Genomic DNA, 20,275 nt, shown 5'->3' on the forward strand with positions numbered 1-20,275 from the left:
AAGTCTCTCTAGTGTGACGAAGGCGATTACAATAGGAGCACTAGGGCCGTGGGCGACCACCACCCCGACGACCACCACGACTAGTCGGGGTCATAACAAGGGCGGAGTGATCTATAGGAACGGACATGCCACGATCAACAGTAATAGAGGAGGTTCTAAGTAGTCTGGCAAATACCTCTGTCAGAGGAGGAAGAGAGGCACTGCCGAGTATCTGTGTCTTAACTGAGTCAAGCTCTAGTCGAATTCCATGAAAACAGAGGATAGTAAACATTTGATCGCGTTGTTGCTGTTGTTTCTTGATATCAGTATCAAAGGGCATCAACTCGTTAAAGTCGGTAATAGAAGCTTGAAGCTTACCCAAATATGTGGTCATATCCAAATCAGTCTGTCATAAATTGAACAAAGCACCAATCACATCATAAATACGAGTGATGTCACTAGTATACAACTCACGAGCCCAAGTCCATAGGGCACTACACTCCCGAAGAGGTCGAAATATCGGCATTAAGGTCGGCTCAATGGTCTGCCACAACAAACTCAATAATTGGGCATCCACTCTCTGCCAAAGAGGTTGATCCCCCTCAGAAATAGTTGAAATAGTCTTCTTCGATAAATGATCCTCAAGGCTATGACCAAGAAACCAAATTTCAATTGCACATGACCAAGCGGGTTAATTCTGTCCGTTCAATTTCTCCGTTGTAATAATCGGTGTGCCCAAAAAATGGGGAATGGTCATGGGTGTGGACATGGTGGAGCGGCTTGTGGATGAAGAGTGAGCTGGAGATGAATCCATGATGCAGAAAGAACAACAGATTTGGATCAGATTTGATTACACAACCAAAGAGAAGGAAGACAGATCTGGAGCAATGGCAGATCTGGGCAGATCTGGAGCAGATTGGGTTACACGACCAAGGAGAAGAAAGAACAGATCTGGAGCAATACGAGATCTGGGCAGATCTGGAGCACAAAAATTGAAGCTGTCACTGGAGTTCACCTGAGGATGGCTGGATCTGGACAGGCACGGCGAAGGCGACGGAGAGATGACCGGGACAGAGGCGGCGATAGTGAGGGCGAGCTCGGGCGCCAGCGATAGTAAGGGCGAGCTCGGGCGTGAGTGTGGCAACGGCGAGGACGCAGGTGTGGCGACGATGAGGGCGCAGGCGTGGCGACAGAGAAGGCGAGATCTGGGTTCAGCTGGAAGAAGACCGGATCTGGAGAAGAAGAGCCGTGATAGCTGAATGACCAGCGACTGACGAAGAGACATGCGATGACGACGACGGCGGGCGAAGCTACTGGCGGTGATGGCGTCGACTGACAGCGGCGGCGGTTAGGTTAGGGTTTGGGCTCTGATACCATGTTAGATGTATACAAATGAATTGTTTGTATTTTACTCAAGTGTACAACATAAGCATATAAATACATACATTTACTTAAAGATAAATACACTAATACTCACTTACTTATCTTATTTGACAATTGCAATGTCTATGTTATCTCTAAACAACATTTTGTGTCTTATCCAATTAGTAATAAAATCCATTCTATGCCATTTGTATTAATTCATTCTCATGTGTGGGGCCCTTGCAAAATTCCTAACTATTCTGGAGCATGTTGGTTTATCTCCTTTATTGATGATTGTACTCGCATGACATGGGTTATTTTGGCTAAAAGACAAGGTAGCCATCCAAACATTCTTACCAACCCTTTGTAAAATGGTTATTACCCAATTTGGAACCTCTATAAAGAAATTGCAGACTGAAAATGCTAAGACTATTTTAATTCTCATATGCATCTATTTTTCCAACAATAAGGGATTGTCCATGAATCTTCATGTATAGATACTCCATAACAAAATGAAGTAGCTGAAAGGAAGATGAAGCATCTTCTTAATGTAGCTCGAGCCATACTTCATCATCATAGGGTTCCTAAAACTTTTTTGGGGGAGGTTGTCTTTACTGCAACATTTCTCATTAACTGCATGCCTACTAAAGTTCTAAATCAATAGAGTCCTCTCACTTGCCTCAACACTCACTTTCCCGATTCCAATTTCCACACCCCTTTTCCTCTTAGAGTGTTTGGGTGTGTCTCCTTCATCCATATTCCAAAACACTCTCGGGATAAGCTTGATCCAAGGGTTGTTAAGTGCATTTTTCTCAAATATTCTCACACAAAAAGAGGGTATAAATGCTATCATTCCCTCACTCACAAGCTCTATGTTTCTAAAGATGTCACATTTGATGAGATCACCCCATTTTTTGGTTCTTCTCCAACTGGTCACCAGAGGGAGATTTCTTATGGTGACCCTACCAGTGACATCTTCTTCCCTCTGTCCTCTCTTCTTATGGTGACCCTACCGGTGACATCTTCTTCCCTCTATCTTCTCTTTAGCCCAATTCTGTTCGGCAATCCAGCTCTCTTCCTCAGTCCAAACCAATTCCTCAAACACTCCAACTGCCTCTTACCATTGGGCTGCCCTCAGACAACCATAATCAAGGGTATGATCCGGCCGGATATGATGAGCAAGCAGCCTCCCAAAGGATGTTAACTCCAGTGAGATACAAGGGGTCCCCCTATGTGTACATGCGAAAGCAACCTAGCCTAGAAACTAAGCATGCACCATCCTCCTTTCCTACTCAAAGTTTGGATCACATTCTGCCCATGCCTACCGCCTCTGTTAGCCCTATTGTTGATGATATAGACCTGCTTATTGCTCTTAGAAAGGGACTTAGAAGCTGCACCCAACACCCAATGACCAATTTCCTACCCTATCATTGTTTCTCCCAAAACCACAAAAGCTTCCTAACATTTCTAAATTCAATTATCATTCCAAATTCAGTAACTGAGGTTCTAAGGGATCAGAATTGGAAGCAAGCTATGTTGGAGGAGATGAGGGATTTAAAAAGGAACCATACATGGGATCTTGTGGACAGACCTAATTGGGTGTAGATGGATTTTTAATGTCAAGTATAAGGAAGATGGGACACTCGAGAGGTATAAGGCAAAGCTGGTAGCCAAAGACTATACACAATCATATGTAATTGATTATCTAGAGACATTCGCTCCGGTAGTAAAAATGAACATAGTTTGAATTCTTCTATCATTGATAGCCTCTTTTGGGCAGAATCTTCAACAATTGGATGTAAAAAATGCATTCCTCCATGGGGACTTACAGGAGGAAGTGTTTATAGATTTACCACCAGGTTTTCAAGAAGGACATGAAGGGAAGGTTTGTTGGCTCTAGAATATGGGCTCAAGTAATCCCCTAGGGCTTGGTTTGAGCAGTTTTCTAAGGCCATGCACCCTATAGGATACAACCAAAGTAGGGGGGACCATACTTTATTTATCAAACATTCAAAAGAAGGAAAGGTTACAGTGCTGTTGGTATATGTAGATGACGTGATAGTGATTGACAATGATGAAGTAGAACAGGAAAAACTATAAGAGAGGCTAGCTAAGGAGTTCGAGATCAAGGACTTGGGTGTACTCAAGTATTTTTTGGGAATTGAAGTGGCTTATTCCAAGACAAGTATTTTTCTCTCTCAAAGGAAATGCGTGTTGGATTTATTGGCTGAAACATGATTAAGTGGAGCGAAAGGATCAAAGATCCCTATTGAACCTAACAAGCAGCTATGGAACAATCCTAATAGCCAATTAGTAGACAAAGGAAGGTACCAACGGCTGGTTGGAAGACTGATATACTTATCACATACCAGGCTAGACATTGCTTTTGCTGTCAGTTTGGCTCAGTTTGGTGAGCCAGTTCATGCACAACCCAACCGAGGAGCGTATGCTAGCTGTCAGAAAAATCCTATGTTATCTAAAGGCTGCTCTAGGTAAGAGGATCCTATTTAAGGCAGGAAATAAGTTGAATATTAAAGGTTTTTTAGATGGAGATTATGCAGGGTCCATGACTGATAGGAGATCTACAAGTGGCTATTGTGTCTTCTTAAGAGGGAATCTTGTGTCCTGGAGAAGTAAGAAGCAAGAAGCAAGGTGTTGTGGCGAGATCAAGTGTAGAAGCAGAGTTTAGGGCTATGGCCCTTGGTCTATGTGAAATCTTATGGCTAAGAATTATCCTTGATGATCTAAGGGTTCAATTCAAGGCACAATTGAGCTATGGTGTGATAACCAATCAACAATTAGTATTGCCCATAATCCAGTTCAACATGACCGGACCAAGCATGTTGAGATTCATCTACCATACGTTCTATCTGAGGATCAAGTTGTTGATATATTGACTAAAGGATAGGTTTGAAGATCTAGCAGGCAAGCTGGGAATGTGGGACATACATTCTTGAGGGGGGTGTGTTAGCTCATGAGAATATGGCAGTGTATCACAAGATGGAAGTTCCTATCTTTGGAGACTTACCTAAACCCATCTTAGGAAACGTTCCTAAGAGTGTACATATCTTGGATTTCCTAAGGTGTATAGCTTTGTTCCCTTTGTGTATAAATACTCTAGTTTCCTATTCTTTAGTTTCCTATCTTGCTGTACATGCCTCTTCTATAAGAGAGGCCGCCCGTGTACCATTATGGATTAACAGAAAATAGCATTATTCTTTACAGTTATTAATCCAAAAATTATAACATTTGATATAATTAACATTTTTTTTTGTAGAAACCATTTATTTTCCATGGAAAATAATATCTCTTATTTATTCAATAATTAGGAAATTATTGGGAAAAATTATGAGATATTAGAAATCAATTGGGTTGGGTCATACAGGACTTCTAAGTTTCCTAATAAAAACAATGATGCTGCCTAAAATGATGTTAGCTACAGGACAAAGGGGGGTCTGTGAAAAGAAAAAGTGCCTACAAAAAGATGGCTAGCGCCCAAAGGTCTAACTATCTGCCGGAGCTAACAGGCATTACTGAAAATGAACAAATTACTAGGGACAGGGATTGACATCCTCCGTCCTTCCTTTCAAAAAGGACCCAGACTACTCAACCCCTCAAAAGCTCTAGTTCAAGCTCTGTTGATAATGACCACAAGACACAAACAGGATTGACACTCCAGATACAATGCAATCTAGGCATCTCTACCATATGCATTTGAGTATCAGTTTACCATGTTTATGCAGCAGCTTGGACGGACTACTGTTCTCATTAACTTGATATATGATAGCACGACATGCAGAAGTTTGGTGACTGACCATTTTATAGCACGACACGTATTCTTTCTTGTGCTGCAGATAATAATGTATTTCACTCATGTTACATGTTTAGTGTGTTTGATTTATATTTTCCCTGATATGCTTGTGTTTTATTGTTCTGTTGTAGGTTATTTATATAGCACCCCTGAAGGCTATTGTGCGAGAAAGAATAAACGACTGGCGGAAACGTTTAGTATCTCAACTTGGAAAGGAGATGGTGCTGAATTTTGTTTCTCTGTGTAAATAATTCAAATAGAAGCCAAGAAACTTACATGGTGCTTCTGGCAGGTTGAAATGACAGGGGATTATACCCCAGATTTGATGGCTCTCTTGTCAGCTGATATCATAATTTCTACTCCTGAAAAGTGGGATGGCATTAGTCGTAACTGGCATAGTAGAAGCTATGTTAAAAAGGTGCTTTTTTTCATTTGTTTATCATATTTTTTGGGTCAATATCTATTTGTGATGATATATTTCAACAAGCCGCTATTGGCATCATCCAAATATCTTATCTTAGGTTGGGCTTATGATTTTGGATGAAATTCACTTGCTTGGAGCTGATCGTGGACCCATACTTGAGGTATGTACTTGTCTTTTCCATTATACAGCGTACAATGACTAAAGATTTTCAGAAATTTACACTTTTTTGACACCTTTATATTAGCAATTATATTGAGAGGAATGAACCTTGATCATGTCTATAGTCTCATGCAAATTGTTTTGTAAAAGATGCAGTGGTAACATCACCTTCTATGTAATCAACTCAAAAATGGATGTATAACTTAATCAGAGTATTTAATAAGTGGTGATCCAATAGTTTGTGTTCATAAAAATGTGGCTTGCCCATTCTTGTATCCTTAACAATTTTGTGTTTGCATCCACTGGTAATCTCATCTTCATTATTTTTGTGTTCTAGGTTATTATCTCAAGAATGAGATACATATCATCGCAGACAGAGCGTGCCATTCGGTTTGTTGGCCTTTCAACGGCATTAGCAAATGCACAGTATGTTTTTTTTTTTATTTGAACGGCAAGAATGAGATACATATCATCGCAGTATTTTTTTTTTATCCAATACTAAGGTCATGTGCACTAAATATAGTTTTGGTCAAGTACAGTAATATGTTCCTGTTTCATATGGTTAATTCTCTTATTTATTGACATAGTGATTTAGCTGACTGGCTGGGTGTTGGGGAAAGTGGACTGTTTAACTTCAAGCCTAGTGTGAGGCCGGTACCTCTTGAAGTTCATATTCAGGCAAGTAGTAGTGGCCTTGTCATTATCTTTGTCCAGCTGTCTATATTGCAGCATCTTGTACCATGCACATTACATTACATCAGATATATTTGTGCGCGCACGGCTCGTGCATCAAACATATTATTTACTTGTCTAGTTTGGATTATGTTTCAATCATGCTATATTGCAACATTATCATCTTATTATTTTTTTGTATCCTGCAATGTTTTGAATTAATCATTTTTTATGTATGTTTCTTTGACACATAATGGGTAGGTAGAAAGGTGTAAAATTTATCTGTTGTGCAAAAGCTAAATTGTTATGATCCATAACAGTTTATTGAAACCTGTAACAGCATTGTCATTTATAACCCAAAAAATGAAATATCATTATTGCAGTGAAGCATTGGTGAATAACTCTGACAATTCTGAGTGTTTTGAGCTCAATGTCACTCATGAAATATTCATACCAAATGCCCGGATGTAGGCCCATTTATTAAAAGTTGACTTTCTGAAATTTTTGTTTGATAATGATGATTTTTGAATGCTTTGTTGCTCAATGTTTGTAGACGTGGTATGCACGGCAATTTGTTTTTCTTCTAAAAGATTGTACTGATTTTTGTTTTAACTGATCAAATATTTCCATTAACCTTTCATAGGATTGGATTGTGGGCTGCTTCCCAAATTTCAGTTCCAAATAAAAAATTATTTAAACTTTCATTTGCAGGATTCAAATACTTGATATCAATCTTCTTGGTGTTTAGTTTGTTATTGGTTGGTATAAGGGTAAACAAAATTGTGAGAAGACAATATTAATCCGAAACTTTAGCTTGTCCAGGTAACTGGATTGTTGGGTGAGCTTTTGAGGGGAGGATACCTGGTATTATCTGATTGGCAAGGGTAGTTGTGTGGTAAAGCGTGTAAAAATGTGGTAATTAGTTGCTGTGTCATTAGTTGGTAAATGACCAAGACTTTTAGAGATCAAGGGTGTTATATACAATTTTTTTTCAGTAATTAAGATTATCTGAGCCTTAATAGAATGTTATTCTCAAAACATTTATGAGGTTTATGATTACTGTGCCAAAACGAAGAATATATAGTTGGGAATGCATATTTTAACATCCAATTGATATGTTGATACAAGTTCATCGAATTGGTGTGAATCTGTTTTCTTTTGTTTTCTTTCCCTGCCAGCCCTCTCATGCTCATACCATCTATTCTGGTACTTGAAGTGAGTTTCTTTCCTCACTATTTGTTCATCAATTTCATTCTATCTGAAGTTTGTCACTTTACAGGGATACCCAGGGAAGTTTTACTGCCCAAGGATGGCGAGCATGAACAAACCCACGTATGCTGCCATATGTACCCATTCACCTACAAAGCCAGTTCTAATATTTGTTTCTTCTCGGCGCCAGACAAGGCTTACTGCACTGGACCTAATTCAGGTGCAATCCAATGTTATTGTCTGATAAAAATTGTATCAATGAAGCTTCAATTGATATTACTCTTTTTGTATAAATGAAGTTTGCAGCCTCGGATGAGCATCCAAGACAATTTATTAGTATGCCAGAAGAAGCATTACAGATGATTCTTTCTCAAGTCACTGATCAAAATCTCAAGCACACTTTACAATTTGGGATTGGATTGCACCATGCTGGACTCAATGACAGGGACAGATCTCTGGTTGAGGAACTTTTTGCGAACAACAAGATTCAAGTACTTAACAACCTCTTTTCCATTATTTTTCTCTTTACAGGAATAGATTATTTATTTAATTGATCACAAAGGCTGCACTCCTATTCAATTTCAGTAACTGCACTCTAATTTCTATGCTGTGTAGGTATTGGTTTGTACAAGTACATTGGCATGGGGTGTAAACCTTCCGGCTCATTTGGTTATTATCAAGGTGGGGAAATTAATTGCTTGTATTCATCGTTGTCCCAATCTTCCTCTTCCCTTAGTCACACACTCTACCCTCAAGATAATTGGAATTACCCACACACGAAAGAAATAAGAGAATAGAATATGAATGCAGTAAATTAGAAGAACACACACATACGAAGACTCGAGATTTATCCCGGTTCAGTTTCCCTTAATGGAAACCCAGATTGTCTTTAGCCTCTTCTCAACTATCTTGAATCTCAAAAATGATTACATGTATTGAAACCAAACTCTCTCTCACAACCCTATACCCAGGGTATACAGAGATTACAACAGATTACAAAGCTCTCAATTGCTTTCCTCTTACATAGCACATACTCGCACAGAATTCCCAAGATAGAATAATAAACCAGTGTGAACTAAAGGCCTCTAACCTAGAGGTGTCAAAAGGGTCGGGCCGAGCCCGGCCCCCATTGGGGGGCCGGGCTGGGCCAAAGAAATTGGGCCCACGGCCCGGCCTGTGGCCCTTATGGGCCCTTATGGGCCGGGCCCATGAGGCCCTTACTCATTTTTTTTTTTAATTTTGTTATTCTTTAGTAATTATTGATATTGGATACTAAAAAATTTAATTTCACAATATATATAAATAATAACCATCAATTTATTTAAAATTTTTAAGTTAAATTTTTTATATATTTAAATTATAAATAAACATTCTCCTTTTTATATGTACATTATTTTTCATATCAATTCACAAGAAAAATTATAAGGTATATAGAATTTTGAAATATAAAATAATGAAATAATATTTAAAACTTAAGAATTAAGATAGAAAATATTTTTAAAAGAAAAAAATTAATTTTTATATATGTATTATTTTGATATTTATATATGTATATATTATATGTATTATTTTTAAAAAAAATTATTTAAAAAAAAGAAAAAAAAAAAAAGGGTCGGGCCCGCTAGGCCTTGTGGGCTAAGGGCCCGGCTTGGCCCTCCAGCCCACGGGTTGGCCTGGCCCGGCCCCTTTGTAGGGGGGCCGTGGGCCAAACCGGGCCCTATCCACGGCAAAAGGGCCCGGGCCCGGGCCGGCCCTTTTAGTAAAAGGGCCGGCCCGGCCCGTTTAAAAAGCCCGTGGGCCGACTCGGGCCGGACCGGCCCTTTTGACACCTATACTCTAACCCCTTATTTATAGAACATAAGGGCGGACCAAACAAGACTTTATAAACTAACAGCTTTGGCTGTTATAACTAACCAACTAACAGAACAACTAAACCAAATACACCGAATACATCCCTAACATTAACTGCTCACCCGAGACAATCAACTAATCTAATGCAAATGATTTAACATTCGTCAATTGTCACCTAGTGTGATTAAAGTTTCCAAATTGTCATGGTTATGGTTCTTTATTCTCTTTTAGAATATTGTTATACTTTCCCTTTTCATTGAATAATGGAAATAGTAATCCTTATTTTGTGAAGTATTATTGAACTTAAAATTGTTTGCCTTTTTTGCCAAATCTAGTACTGCAATCCCGAGCTTTAGTCTTAGTAGGTGGATTCGGTTATAGCCAAATCTAGTACATGTTAATTGTTCAATTCTGTATACCAAGCCAGGCTTGTTGCAAAATCGAAGCTTGTGGATACTTTTCTATGATCATTTTTATTTTTGTTAACTACCATGGTTTCCTAAGTTTTACATTGTAAAGATCTTATATATTTTCAATTTATTTGAAATCCATAAGCAAGTAAAGGTAAGAACCTTAGCTCCATCTAAACGCCGAGGTAGCGGCAATTTTGCTTTGCTTATCCGAATGGATTCTCAAATCAAGCATGCCCTTGTGGTGAAAGTTATGGGTTGCATAGGATCAAGGGGTTAGGTGACCCAGGTGAGTGAAATTTCTTGATGATCAAAACTAGTATATCATGAGGAATGTTAAGGCCGAGTGAGAGAAGGTGATGTGCTAACCCTGCTTGAGTCTGAGAGAGAAGCAAGAAGGTTGCGTTGATGTCTTGTTTACTATGAACCTTGTGCCATTTTACCAACACTTTTATGCCTATGTCGTCTGGGATGAGAACTTGTCTTGATGTTTCTTTCACTCTCTTTCCCCCTTTTTGTTGTTGAGGAAGACAATTGGTATGGTTGATTGAGTTTTGTTAAATGGTTGGGTTATGTATGCTTAAGCTTCATGGTGGTATGAAATACATTGTGATAGATAGGTTTTTGTTCAAAAAAAAAGTAAAGGTAATGTAAGAGCTTCTTGGAATCATGAAAATGACATTCTAACCTCAGTTTAGTTGTGAGCATAAAATGTGTAACTAGAAAAATGTGGGCCTATAGAGTTTGTGCTTAATCCATTATTGCGTGTATTTAGGCCCCTTTAGTTTCTGTTCGTATTTTGCCATTACCATGTATTATAGTCATTGTTGTGAAAGGCGCGTCGAAGGCATAAGGCACAACAGGTGCCAGCCCCTGAGCCTTAGACATCCCCAGGCAAGGCTACCTTACCAAGGAGTGTGCCTATCCGTTGAGGCGCTCGCCTCAACAAAGGCGAGAGGGGTGCAGGAAGCACGCCTCTCGTATCTTTATGTTATAATTAAAAAAAATAAAAAAAGAGGAAAAGCCAGGCCAATAGAAAACCCTAAAACCTGTATTCATTAGTATGAATGCTTAGGGTTTCAAGTAGTCGTTGCTAACATTCTAAGAGAGAGAATTAACAAACTGTTGTCCTTCCCTTCATCGGTCGTGACCAAGAAGATTGAGGTCGCCGACCACTGCTTCCCTTCACCAACCGTGACCAAGAAGAAGACTGAGAGCCGCCATCCACTGCTTCCCTTCACTAGCTGCGACCAAGAAGCACACTGAGAATTGCGACCACTGCTCTTCACTAGTCGTGACCAAGAAGAAAATTGAGAGCTACTGGCCATTGCTTCCCTTGACCATGTATTCCTTTATTGTTGTTTGATTATGAATTGTTTATGTTTGAATTTGATGATGAATACTTGTTAATTTATTATATTTTGTTTTAATCCATCTAATTTGCCTATATTTTATTAAATTATTTTTTTTTTCTCAGTGTGCCTTGCCTTTGTTGGGCACATGCCTCGCCTTGCGCCTCTTGCCTTGGCCCCTAGGATCCTGATAAGTCTCGGATTTGAGACTTATGCAAATTTGGAATTGGGTAGTTGTAGAATTCAAATTGGAGGGAGAGAGAGAATTTAAAAAGGAGGTGTGAGAATTGAGAAGAAAAGAGAGAGAGAATTTTGGAGGGAAAGAGATTTATGTTCTATTGAAAACGCATAAATCCCATCCTCGACGCCTCTTTTCCTTTTATAGGCAGCCTCATGGTTGTAACTACCAAGGTACAAGTGGTTATAACTATAACCGTTTAGTAGAGCTATGGCTTATTATAATACTAGGCTAATTATAGCCTTGCCCCCTATCACTAATACATTCATGCCCTTGCCCACCCTTTAGGGTTGTGACATTTCCCCTCCCCTTGAGATCTTTCTTGTCCCCAAAAAAGGACAGTAGTTGGGCTGCTCGGGGGTACTGCTTCAGCAGGTCTGGTAGGTATTCCCAGGTTGCATTATTTGGGTGCAAATGGTTCCATTGGACTAACACTTTAGTTTGGGGAATAGTATCCTTGTAGGTGATTCTCCAATCCACAATAGCTTGGGGCTCCACGGGTACCTCTCTGTCTTCGTCTACTGGGGGAAGATGGGGGCTGGGCTGGTTGTTGCTGTAGGCTCCACTACTTTCTTTAGCAGTGACACATGGAACACTGGCTGAGTAGTTGTCCCTTCAGGCAATTGCAACTTGTAAGCTACCTTGCCCAATTTAGCAAGCACAATGTATGGCCCAAAGTACTTGGGGCTCAACTTAGTGGCAAGAGTTGATGAGAAAGAGTGCTGTGGAGGCACCTCTTGACCTTTAGATACACTTTATCATCCATATTAAATTTTCGATCACTTCTTCTATCTGTCACTTGCTTCATTTGATTCTGAGCTGTGGTTAGTTCCTTCTTCAGTAGCTGTGTCAGTCTTTGTCTTTGTTGTAAATATTCTCCCATGACAGGCGCTATTGTGGGGGCACTCATTAGGGTAGGTAGGAGAGGGGTTGGGTATCCAAATAATGCTTCAAATGGGGACTTCTTGATGGCACTGTGGTAGCTTGAATTGTATCACCACTGTGCCATAGATAGCCATCTGCTCCAAATCTTAGGCTTGGCAAAACACATACAACGTAGATAGGACTCCAAGCATTGATTCACTCTCTCCGTTTGCTCGTTCGTTCCAAATGATATGCCGTGGATATATGCAGTCCTACTCCCAAGCCTTTAAACAACTCCTGCCAAAAATGGGTTGTAAAAATCTGATCCTTATCAAACACTATTGATTTTGGGACCCCATGAATCTTCACCATTGAGTCAAGGAATTGCTTGACCACCTCTTGGGCCGTGAATGGGTGAGTGAGACTTACAAAATAAACAAACTTAGTTAATCTGTCCACAATTACCAATATGGCATCCTTGCCCTCTAATCTGGGTAGTCCTTCAATAAAGTCCATAGACACCCCTTCCCAAGCCTATTTTGGGATGGCTAACGGTTGGAGGAGTCCCGGTAAGGCCACATGCTCATGTTTGCACCTCTAACTAGTAGGGCAAGACAACACAAATTCCACTACCTCTTTCTTGAGTCCTGCCCAAAAGAACATCTGTCTTACTCTGTGGTGGGTAGCTCGAATGCCTGAATGGCCCCCCAAGGGAGAGCCATGCAGGGATTGCAGAATCCTTCGTCTAAGCCTCTAATCATCCCCTGCTGCTATCTTGCCATGATATCTTATAATCTTTGTGTCATGGTATATCCTCTGCTCCCCATAGGATCCACTGCCAACTGTTCTTGTAGTTCCTTGAGCTTCTTAGTATGCTCATAGCTCTCTATGATCTCCTTTACCCAATCAGGGACGGCAACTGTAATGGTATTGCAGTTGGCCTTGCCTTCTCTTTTGGAAAGTGCATCGACCACTTTATTTTCTCTCCCTTGCCTATCATGGATTGTATAATCCAAGCCCAACAGTTTAGATACCCCCTTCCTCTTGAGTTGGGTGTGTAGTCTTTGCTGCATCAAATGCCTCAAATTATCATGATCAACCTTAATGATAAAAGGGGCTCCCTCCAGATAGTGTCTCCATTTGTCCACTGCCACTAATACTGCTAGTAGCTCCTTATCTTATACACTTAGTCCCAAACGCCTTGGGGCTAAGGCTTGAATAAGGTATGCCAACGGCCTGCCTTCTTGCATTGTAAAAGCCATTTCCTCTTTAGGGTTCCACCAGAATTTATCCTTCTTTAACAATTCAGTCATGGACTTACTAATTATCCCATAGTGTGGGACAAACCTCCGGTAGTACCCTGTAAGTCCCAAGAACCCTCTTAACTCCTCCTTCACATTGGTAGGCTGCAACCATTTCATTATAGCATTGATCTTCTTCGGATCAATACTAACTCGTTTCCCTGATATTACATGCCCCAAATATTCAACCTCTTTCTGTGCAAACAAGCATTTGGACTTCTTGACATACAATTGATTGTGTTTAAAGGTTTGGAATGCTGTCCTTAGGTGGAAAAGATGAAGTTCTAGGTTAGGGCTATATATTAGTATGTCATCAAAGAATACTAATATGAATTTTCTTAGGTAAGGGGCAAATAATTGGTTCATCAAGGCTTAAAAGGTAGTCGAGGCATTAGTGAGCCCAAATGGCATAACAAGGAATTCATAAAGGCCTTGGTGGGTTCTAAAGGCGGTTTTTGGGATGTCTGCAGGGTGCATTCGGATTTGATGGTACCTAGATTGCAAATCTAGCTTAGAAAAAAATGGATGCCCCATGTAATTCATCCCTCAAATCTTCTATAATGGGAATAAGGAATTTGTTCTTAATGGTTAGGGTGTTGAGTAGGCGGTAGTTACGCAAAATCGCCAGGTACCATCTTTCTTTTTGACTAGTAGAACAAGTGATGCAAATGGGCTTTGAGGAGGAAAGCATTTGTTTAACTTGTCTTTCTATTTCAGATTTTTGTATGGGTGGGTAACGGTAGGGCCTAATGTTGATAGGTTTTGAATTGGGCTTCAAGGGGATGGTATGGTCCAAGGCTCGGGGAGGGGGAAGAGAGGTAGGTTCAACAAACAATTCCTTAAACTCAATTAAAAGTTCATTGAATATGCCCAAGGACGTTACCTCTTCTTGAGATAACTCAGGTTCCACTTTTTTGCTTCTCATTGCCTCTTACTCCCCTGTAGACTGTGTCCTCCATTTCCACAACTTGAATGGAAAATGGCTGTGAAATGTGGGACTTTCCTTTTGTGAGCAACTTTTGTAATTTCTTTCCCGTAATTATTTTGCATTCCCCTGACTCTAGGTTGCCCACCAATGTTAGCTTTTTGCCATCCACCTCTACTACCACTTCCAACTTATTGAAGTCAAATGTAAGAGGGCTGACAGTCCCTGTTATGCCTAAGTCTTTGGTCTAAAATACCAAAGTCGACCTAGTTCTTTGGTTTAAAAGTGATGATGTAGATGTTCCTTTAGCTTCTGTCTTCCAACCTGATCACTCCTTGTGATAACGATGTCATCTACATAAACAACAAGATACATAAGGAAGACGAATGGCGATAGAAAACCAAATGATCAGCTTCACTTTGAGTGAGACCAAAGGCTTAAACCACAGTGCTGAACCATGCTCGTGGAGATTGTTTCAAACCATAGAAAGACTTCTTGAGTTTGCAGACTACATTGAACTCCCCTTAGCAACAAAACCAAGTGGTTGCTCCATATATACCTCTTCCTGTAAATCACCATGAAGAAATGCATTTTTAATATCAAGATGATAGAGTGGCCAATGATGCGTGGCAGCCAAAGAGAGAGAGAGACTAATAGAGGCCATTTTCGCAACAGGAGAGAATGTATCACTATAATCCAGCCCATAGATTTGTGTAAAGCCTTTGGCAACCAAGCGGGCCTTAAGACATTCCACTTGGCCATCAGGACCCATTTTGGGATTGAATATCCACCGACAACAAATGAGAGCCTTTGCAGGTGGTAATGACACCAAATCCCAAGTATCATTCAAATGTAAGGCGTCAATCTCATCTAACATAGCCTAACACCAACCAAGATGGGACAGAGCTTCACTTATGGTTTTAGGAATAGAAACAGAGGAAAGACTCGAAACAAAGGCACTATAAGAAGGAGACAAACGATCATAGCATAAAAAGTTATAAATAGGATGGGGATTAAGAGTAGACCGTGTACCTTTGTGAAAAGCAACAGGGAGATTGTCAGGCTTAGGATCCGTAGTAGGAGGGACCACAGACGAAGAGAGCGAGTTAGGAGAGTCTTGGGCTGGAGGAATGTTGGCATCGATAGTGGGATGAGGACGACGGTGATATGTAAGAAGTGGAGGAGGCGAGGAAGGTGGACCCGGAAAATGGCAGGGTTGGCGCCATGGTGGGCACCACATAGGAGACAGACGGACCTGATGAGGACAGTGGAAGAAAAGAAAAAGGAAGAGGCAAAACTTGATGAAGATTCTATGAATCAGGATGAGCAACCGAAAAGAAAGACTGTTGTTTAAAGAATGTGATATCAGTAGGCAAAAGATAGAGGTTCTGCTCATAAGAGTAACACTTATAGCCTTTTTGCAACCGGGAATAGCCGAGAAAGATACACTTGAGAGATTTTGCAGCAAGTTTATCCTGTCCAGGTGAAAAAGAATGCACAAAACAGATACAACAAAAAACATGAAAAGGAACAGAATAAAACGGCTGTGTAGGGAACAAAAGAGAATGAGGAATTTGGTCTTGTAATGTTGAAGATGACATGCGATTGATTAGATAACATGTAGTTAGAACAGCGTTGCCCCAAAATTTGGTGGGAAGATGGGTATGTAAAAGGAGCGTTCATGCAGTCTCAATAAGATAGCGATTCTTACGCTCAGTAACACCATTTTGTTGAGGTGTGTAAGGACAAGAAGATTGATGAAGGATGCCATTAGCAATCATAAAGGTAGTAAATTGAGAAGAAAAATACTCAGGTGCATTATCACTACGTATGGCACATATAGAAATTACAAACTATGTTTTATTTCAGCAATAAATGTCTGAAAGATAGAAAACAACTCAGACCGACTCTTCATAAGAAACAACCAAGTGCAATGAGAAAAGCCATCAATGAAAGTAACGAAATAAGAAAGACCAAGAGTAGAATTGACGTGACTGGGCCACCATACATCAAAGTGCACAAGGGAAAAGGGAGTCTCAGCCCTATTATGAACTCGACAAGAAAAAGAATTATGAGCGTGTTTACCACGCTGACACGATTCACAATTAAACATGGACAATAACGACAAACTAGGAACTAATTTCTTCAGTTTGGTGAGGCTGGGATGATCGAGATGATAGTGGAGAAAAATTGGAGAAGCGGCACTGGTGCAAGCTACTGGCAAGCTAGTCAAAGCAAGATGATAGTGACCCTGTGACTCACGCCCAACGCCAATCGTTCGCCCCGCATCCTGGTCCTGAACACAAACAGAGGTAGGAGTAAAGATAACAGAACAATTAAGGGTTTTGGTGAGTTAGCTAACTGAATTCAATTTAAAAGGATTATCAGGAACATATAAAATAGAATTTAATGAAAAAGACGAGGTGGGTGTGATTTGGTCGATCCCTTTAACTGCAGTTTTGGTACTATCAGCCAAGATAACAGTAGGCAAGGTATCAGAATAGGTAACTATGAGAAAAGAAGTTCATTACCACACATATGGTCAGTGGCGCTAGAATCTATAATTCAAGGAGTAACAGATGAGTCTTAAGCAACACAAGCAACGAGATTACTAGGATGAGACTACTGGGTGTCTTTGAACTTCAGGAAGGCATCATACTCAGCTGCAGACATAAGGCACCAATTGCGAACCTGGTGGTGATTGAGCAGGACTAGGATCGCTCTGAAATACATGAGCTGCATTAGTAGATGATGCAGGTTTCTTCCAGCATTTGTCCTCAAGAGGACCCAGTTTCTTACAAAAGGTACATTGTGGACGTGGGCGACCATTATTGCGTCATCTAGTTCTTCCTACGGTGGAAGCTTGAGACACAAGAGCTGAAGATTCGGCTAGAAGAACAACATGAGAAGAAGAGAACATACCATGCGCACCTGTCATATTCAACAACCGTTTAAAAGAGTCCTTCATGGTAGGACTAGCGGAGCTGGTCAAGATTTGATACCTGATAGCGTCATACTCTGGTTTCAAGCTGAAGAGAGCAATAAACATAAAAAGCCTTCTCTCGTTGAGCAATCTGTTCGATGCGAGTCGTAGTAAGAGGAAGAAGAGCATCAAATTCTTGCATGAGAGCCCGAACCTGTCCCATATAAGATTCCATGGACGACTCTTGCTTGAGATTATTGATATTAGAGACCACATTGTACAAACGTTGGATGTCGTTTATATAACACTCTTCAACTTATTTCCACACATCAACACAAGTTTCAAAGGGGCGAAAGAGCTGCATGATGGACAGATCAATAGATTGCCATAGGAGGCTACATAACTGGGCATCAACTTTCTTCCCATCTAGCCCGATTAGCTTCCGGCACACTTTCAGCCTTTGTGGTAAGATGATCCTCTTGGCCTTGCCATTTGAACCACATTCTAACAGAGGTTGCCCATGAGAGATAATTGGCAGACCCTATCAATTTGATAGTGATAATATTAGTCGTCCCAAGATTGGAGACAATAAAGGATTGAGAGGCAGCATAGGCAATGGCAGAAACTGGAGCAGGAGTAGCATCGGCAGAAATCGCGTCACTAAGATTAGACATGGCGAGGACTTTGACACCGGAAGTAGCTTTAGGGGTCGTTAGAGGTCAGATTTAGGGATGCTGGAGAAAAGCGATCGGTAGACGCGTTGTCACGCGCTAGTTCATGGAGGTGGAGGCAGCACGTGGCGGCGGCGTGTGGGTGGTCCCTCAGCAGCGATTCTTTGGCAGTCAGCCGATCTGGTGGTGGCGGTGTTATCAGGTGGTGGCCGGACAATGGGGTTTTGGTATGGGTAGTGACGGTGACAGTGACGGCTAGGGTTTGGCGGTCATTAGAAAAAGATACACAGCAACGGCTAAGGTTTTTCTCACCGGTGGCTCTGATACCATGTGAGAAAATAATTATAAAAGAAAAATCTAAGAGATTAGTCTCTCTTAGTGTGTTATTTATAATAAGCATAATGGACCTTAAACATCTACGGGCCTAACCTAATTACAAATAAAACACACATAATAATTACAATTATACTAATAATTCTAACAAGTTGGTCTCTCTTGAATCCACGGCCTCCTCCATTAGCCACCAATGTTGAAGCCTCGATTGGTTTAGGGTGCAACATTACACCCCTTCTGCTTTTTTCAGTCAATATAATTGAAATAACTTCATTAAGTGAAGGTAAATCAGCTTTACTAAGGATTTGGATTCTTACTTGATCATACTCCTCATTAAGTCCTACTAGAAAATCATAAGTTCTCTCTTTCTCTATGAAGGTTTTCAGTGTGGCTGCATCATCACTGTTTTTCATCTCAATAACTCAGTAGGGATCTATTTCTTGCTAAAGTCCTTATAGGAGATTGGCATATTCTGTGACAAACTTGTTCCCTTGTTTTGCAGTACTGATTTTGGTCTTCTGTTCATAAATCCGAGCTGCATCATTAACTTTCGAATAGGTTTTTTGAATAAACTCTTGAACTTCCTTGACTGTGGGTAGAAATATATAGGTGTCACTTATTTCGGGTGCCATGGGACTCCAAAGCCATGCAATGATCATGGAATCCTCTTCATCCCATGCTGGATAGGCTGGATTTTCCTTCATTGGTTCGGTCCTGTGATGTGACTTATCTTTCCTTTCCCTTTCAAAATGGTTTGGATAAGTTGAGACCATTTGAGGTAATTTCTTCTGTCCAATCTGTAGGCTGCATGAATCTACTGCAATTCTCCAGAAGGTAGAATCCCTGGAGGTGTTGTTGCTTCTCTTGTATCACAAGAGCTAATCTCACTAGTTTGAGTAGACATCTTGATTGAACGAAGAAACAAGGCTAAATAAAGACTAAGAAAGAGCTATAGATCAGTAGGTGCAGTTGCAACAATGAAGGCTGCCAGAAAGCAATGAAGGCTAGAGGTTAGGAGGTTAATTGGCAATGCAGGCCGGAGAAGGGTTGCCCACGGAGAGTTCCCTAAAGCTTTGATACCATGTTGAATAAGATAGAAAAGAGAGAAAACCCTTCTTTTAGAAGTAGAATTCTTTTGTTAGGTCTAGCCTCCCTCTATTGAAATTTATAGTAAGTTGTACAATAATTTAGGCTGGCTAAAATTAAGGTCTAAGTTATAGCTAATTACATCTAATCACATGCTAATTGACAGTTAATCTTTGACTTCTAATTACATGCTAATTGATAGCTATTCCTTGATTTGTGGCAAATCCTCTTCCCTTGATTTATGGCAATTCTTCTTGATTTTTCTGCCTTGATTCAAGACAACTTCATTTTGTTAATTTTTTGGTGGATAATTCCATCAGTTTAACCAATTAGTATAAGCTCTCTTCCCATGCCTGCCCCAAAGAAGGAAAAGGAGGAAGAAAATGCTGTTACTGCTGCTCATGAACTGCTGCCTGTTGTTCTTGGATTAGAAAGAGGCGAGGATCCACAGATTGTAGCATATGAAAAACTAGTATCATTACCAGTATCACTGGTTGACAGTCGTGTTTATGTGAGCATCCAGGTCCGACTAACATATCATGTCAGTAGCTTTTTGCATCTGATGCCATATCAGCCTCAACAAGGATCCCCCATTCTGCCACATTTAACCTAAGTTAATTACTATTTAGCATGTAGTGTACCTAACTGCTGCCATGCACCTTTGGCCATGCCTAGTTAGTTGTAGTCTAACGGCACATCTACTTG

At 40.4% G+C, this 20,275-nt stretch overlaps 1 protein-coding gene and 1 pseudogene across 3 annotated transcripts in view; both read left to right on the forward strand.

Annotated features, from left to right (window-relative positions):
• The window catches only part of LOC127793113 (DExH-box ATP-dependent RNA helicase DExH14), a 74,816-nt gene that overhangs the window by 39,907 nt on the left and 14,634 nt on the right, over window positions 1–20,275 (forward strand). For all 3 annotated transcript variants that reach the window (XM_052323895.1, XM_052323896.1, XM_052323897.1), the window contains 8 exons: window positions 5,284–5,373; window positions 5,445–5,570; window positions 5,674–5,736; window positions 6,073–6,161; window positions 6,323–6,413; window positions 7,687–7,836; window positions 7,916–8,107; window positions 8,232–8,297. In XM_052323895.1, coding sequence (XP_052179855.1) covers window positions 5,284–5,373; window positions 5,445–5,570; window positions 5,674–5,736; window positions 6,073–6,161; window positions 6,323–6,413; window positions 7,687–7,836; window positions 7,916–8,107; window positions 8,232–8,297 — 867 coding nt within the window. The remainder of the gene's footprint in view (window positions 1–5,283; window positions 5,374–5,444; window positions 5,571–5,673; window positions 5,737–6,072; window positions 6,162–6,322; window positions 6,414–7,686; window positions 7,837–7,915; window positions 8,108–8,231; window positions 8,298–20,275) is intronic.
• LOC127793115 (40S ribosomal protein S28-like) lies at window positions 10,092–17,820 on the forward strand (annotated as a pseudogene).

This window comes from Diospyros lotus, unplaced genomic scaffold (genome assembly GCF_014633365.1).
Source record: "Diospyros lotus cultivar Yz01 unplaced genomic scaffold, ASM1463336v1 superscaf1, whole genome shotgun sequence".
NCBI lineage: Eukaryota > Viridiplantae > Streptophyta > Magnoliopsida > Ericales > Ebenaceae > Diospyros > Diospyros lotus.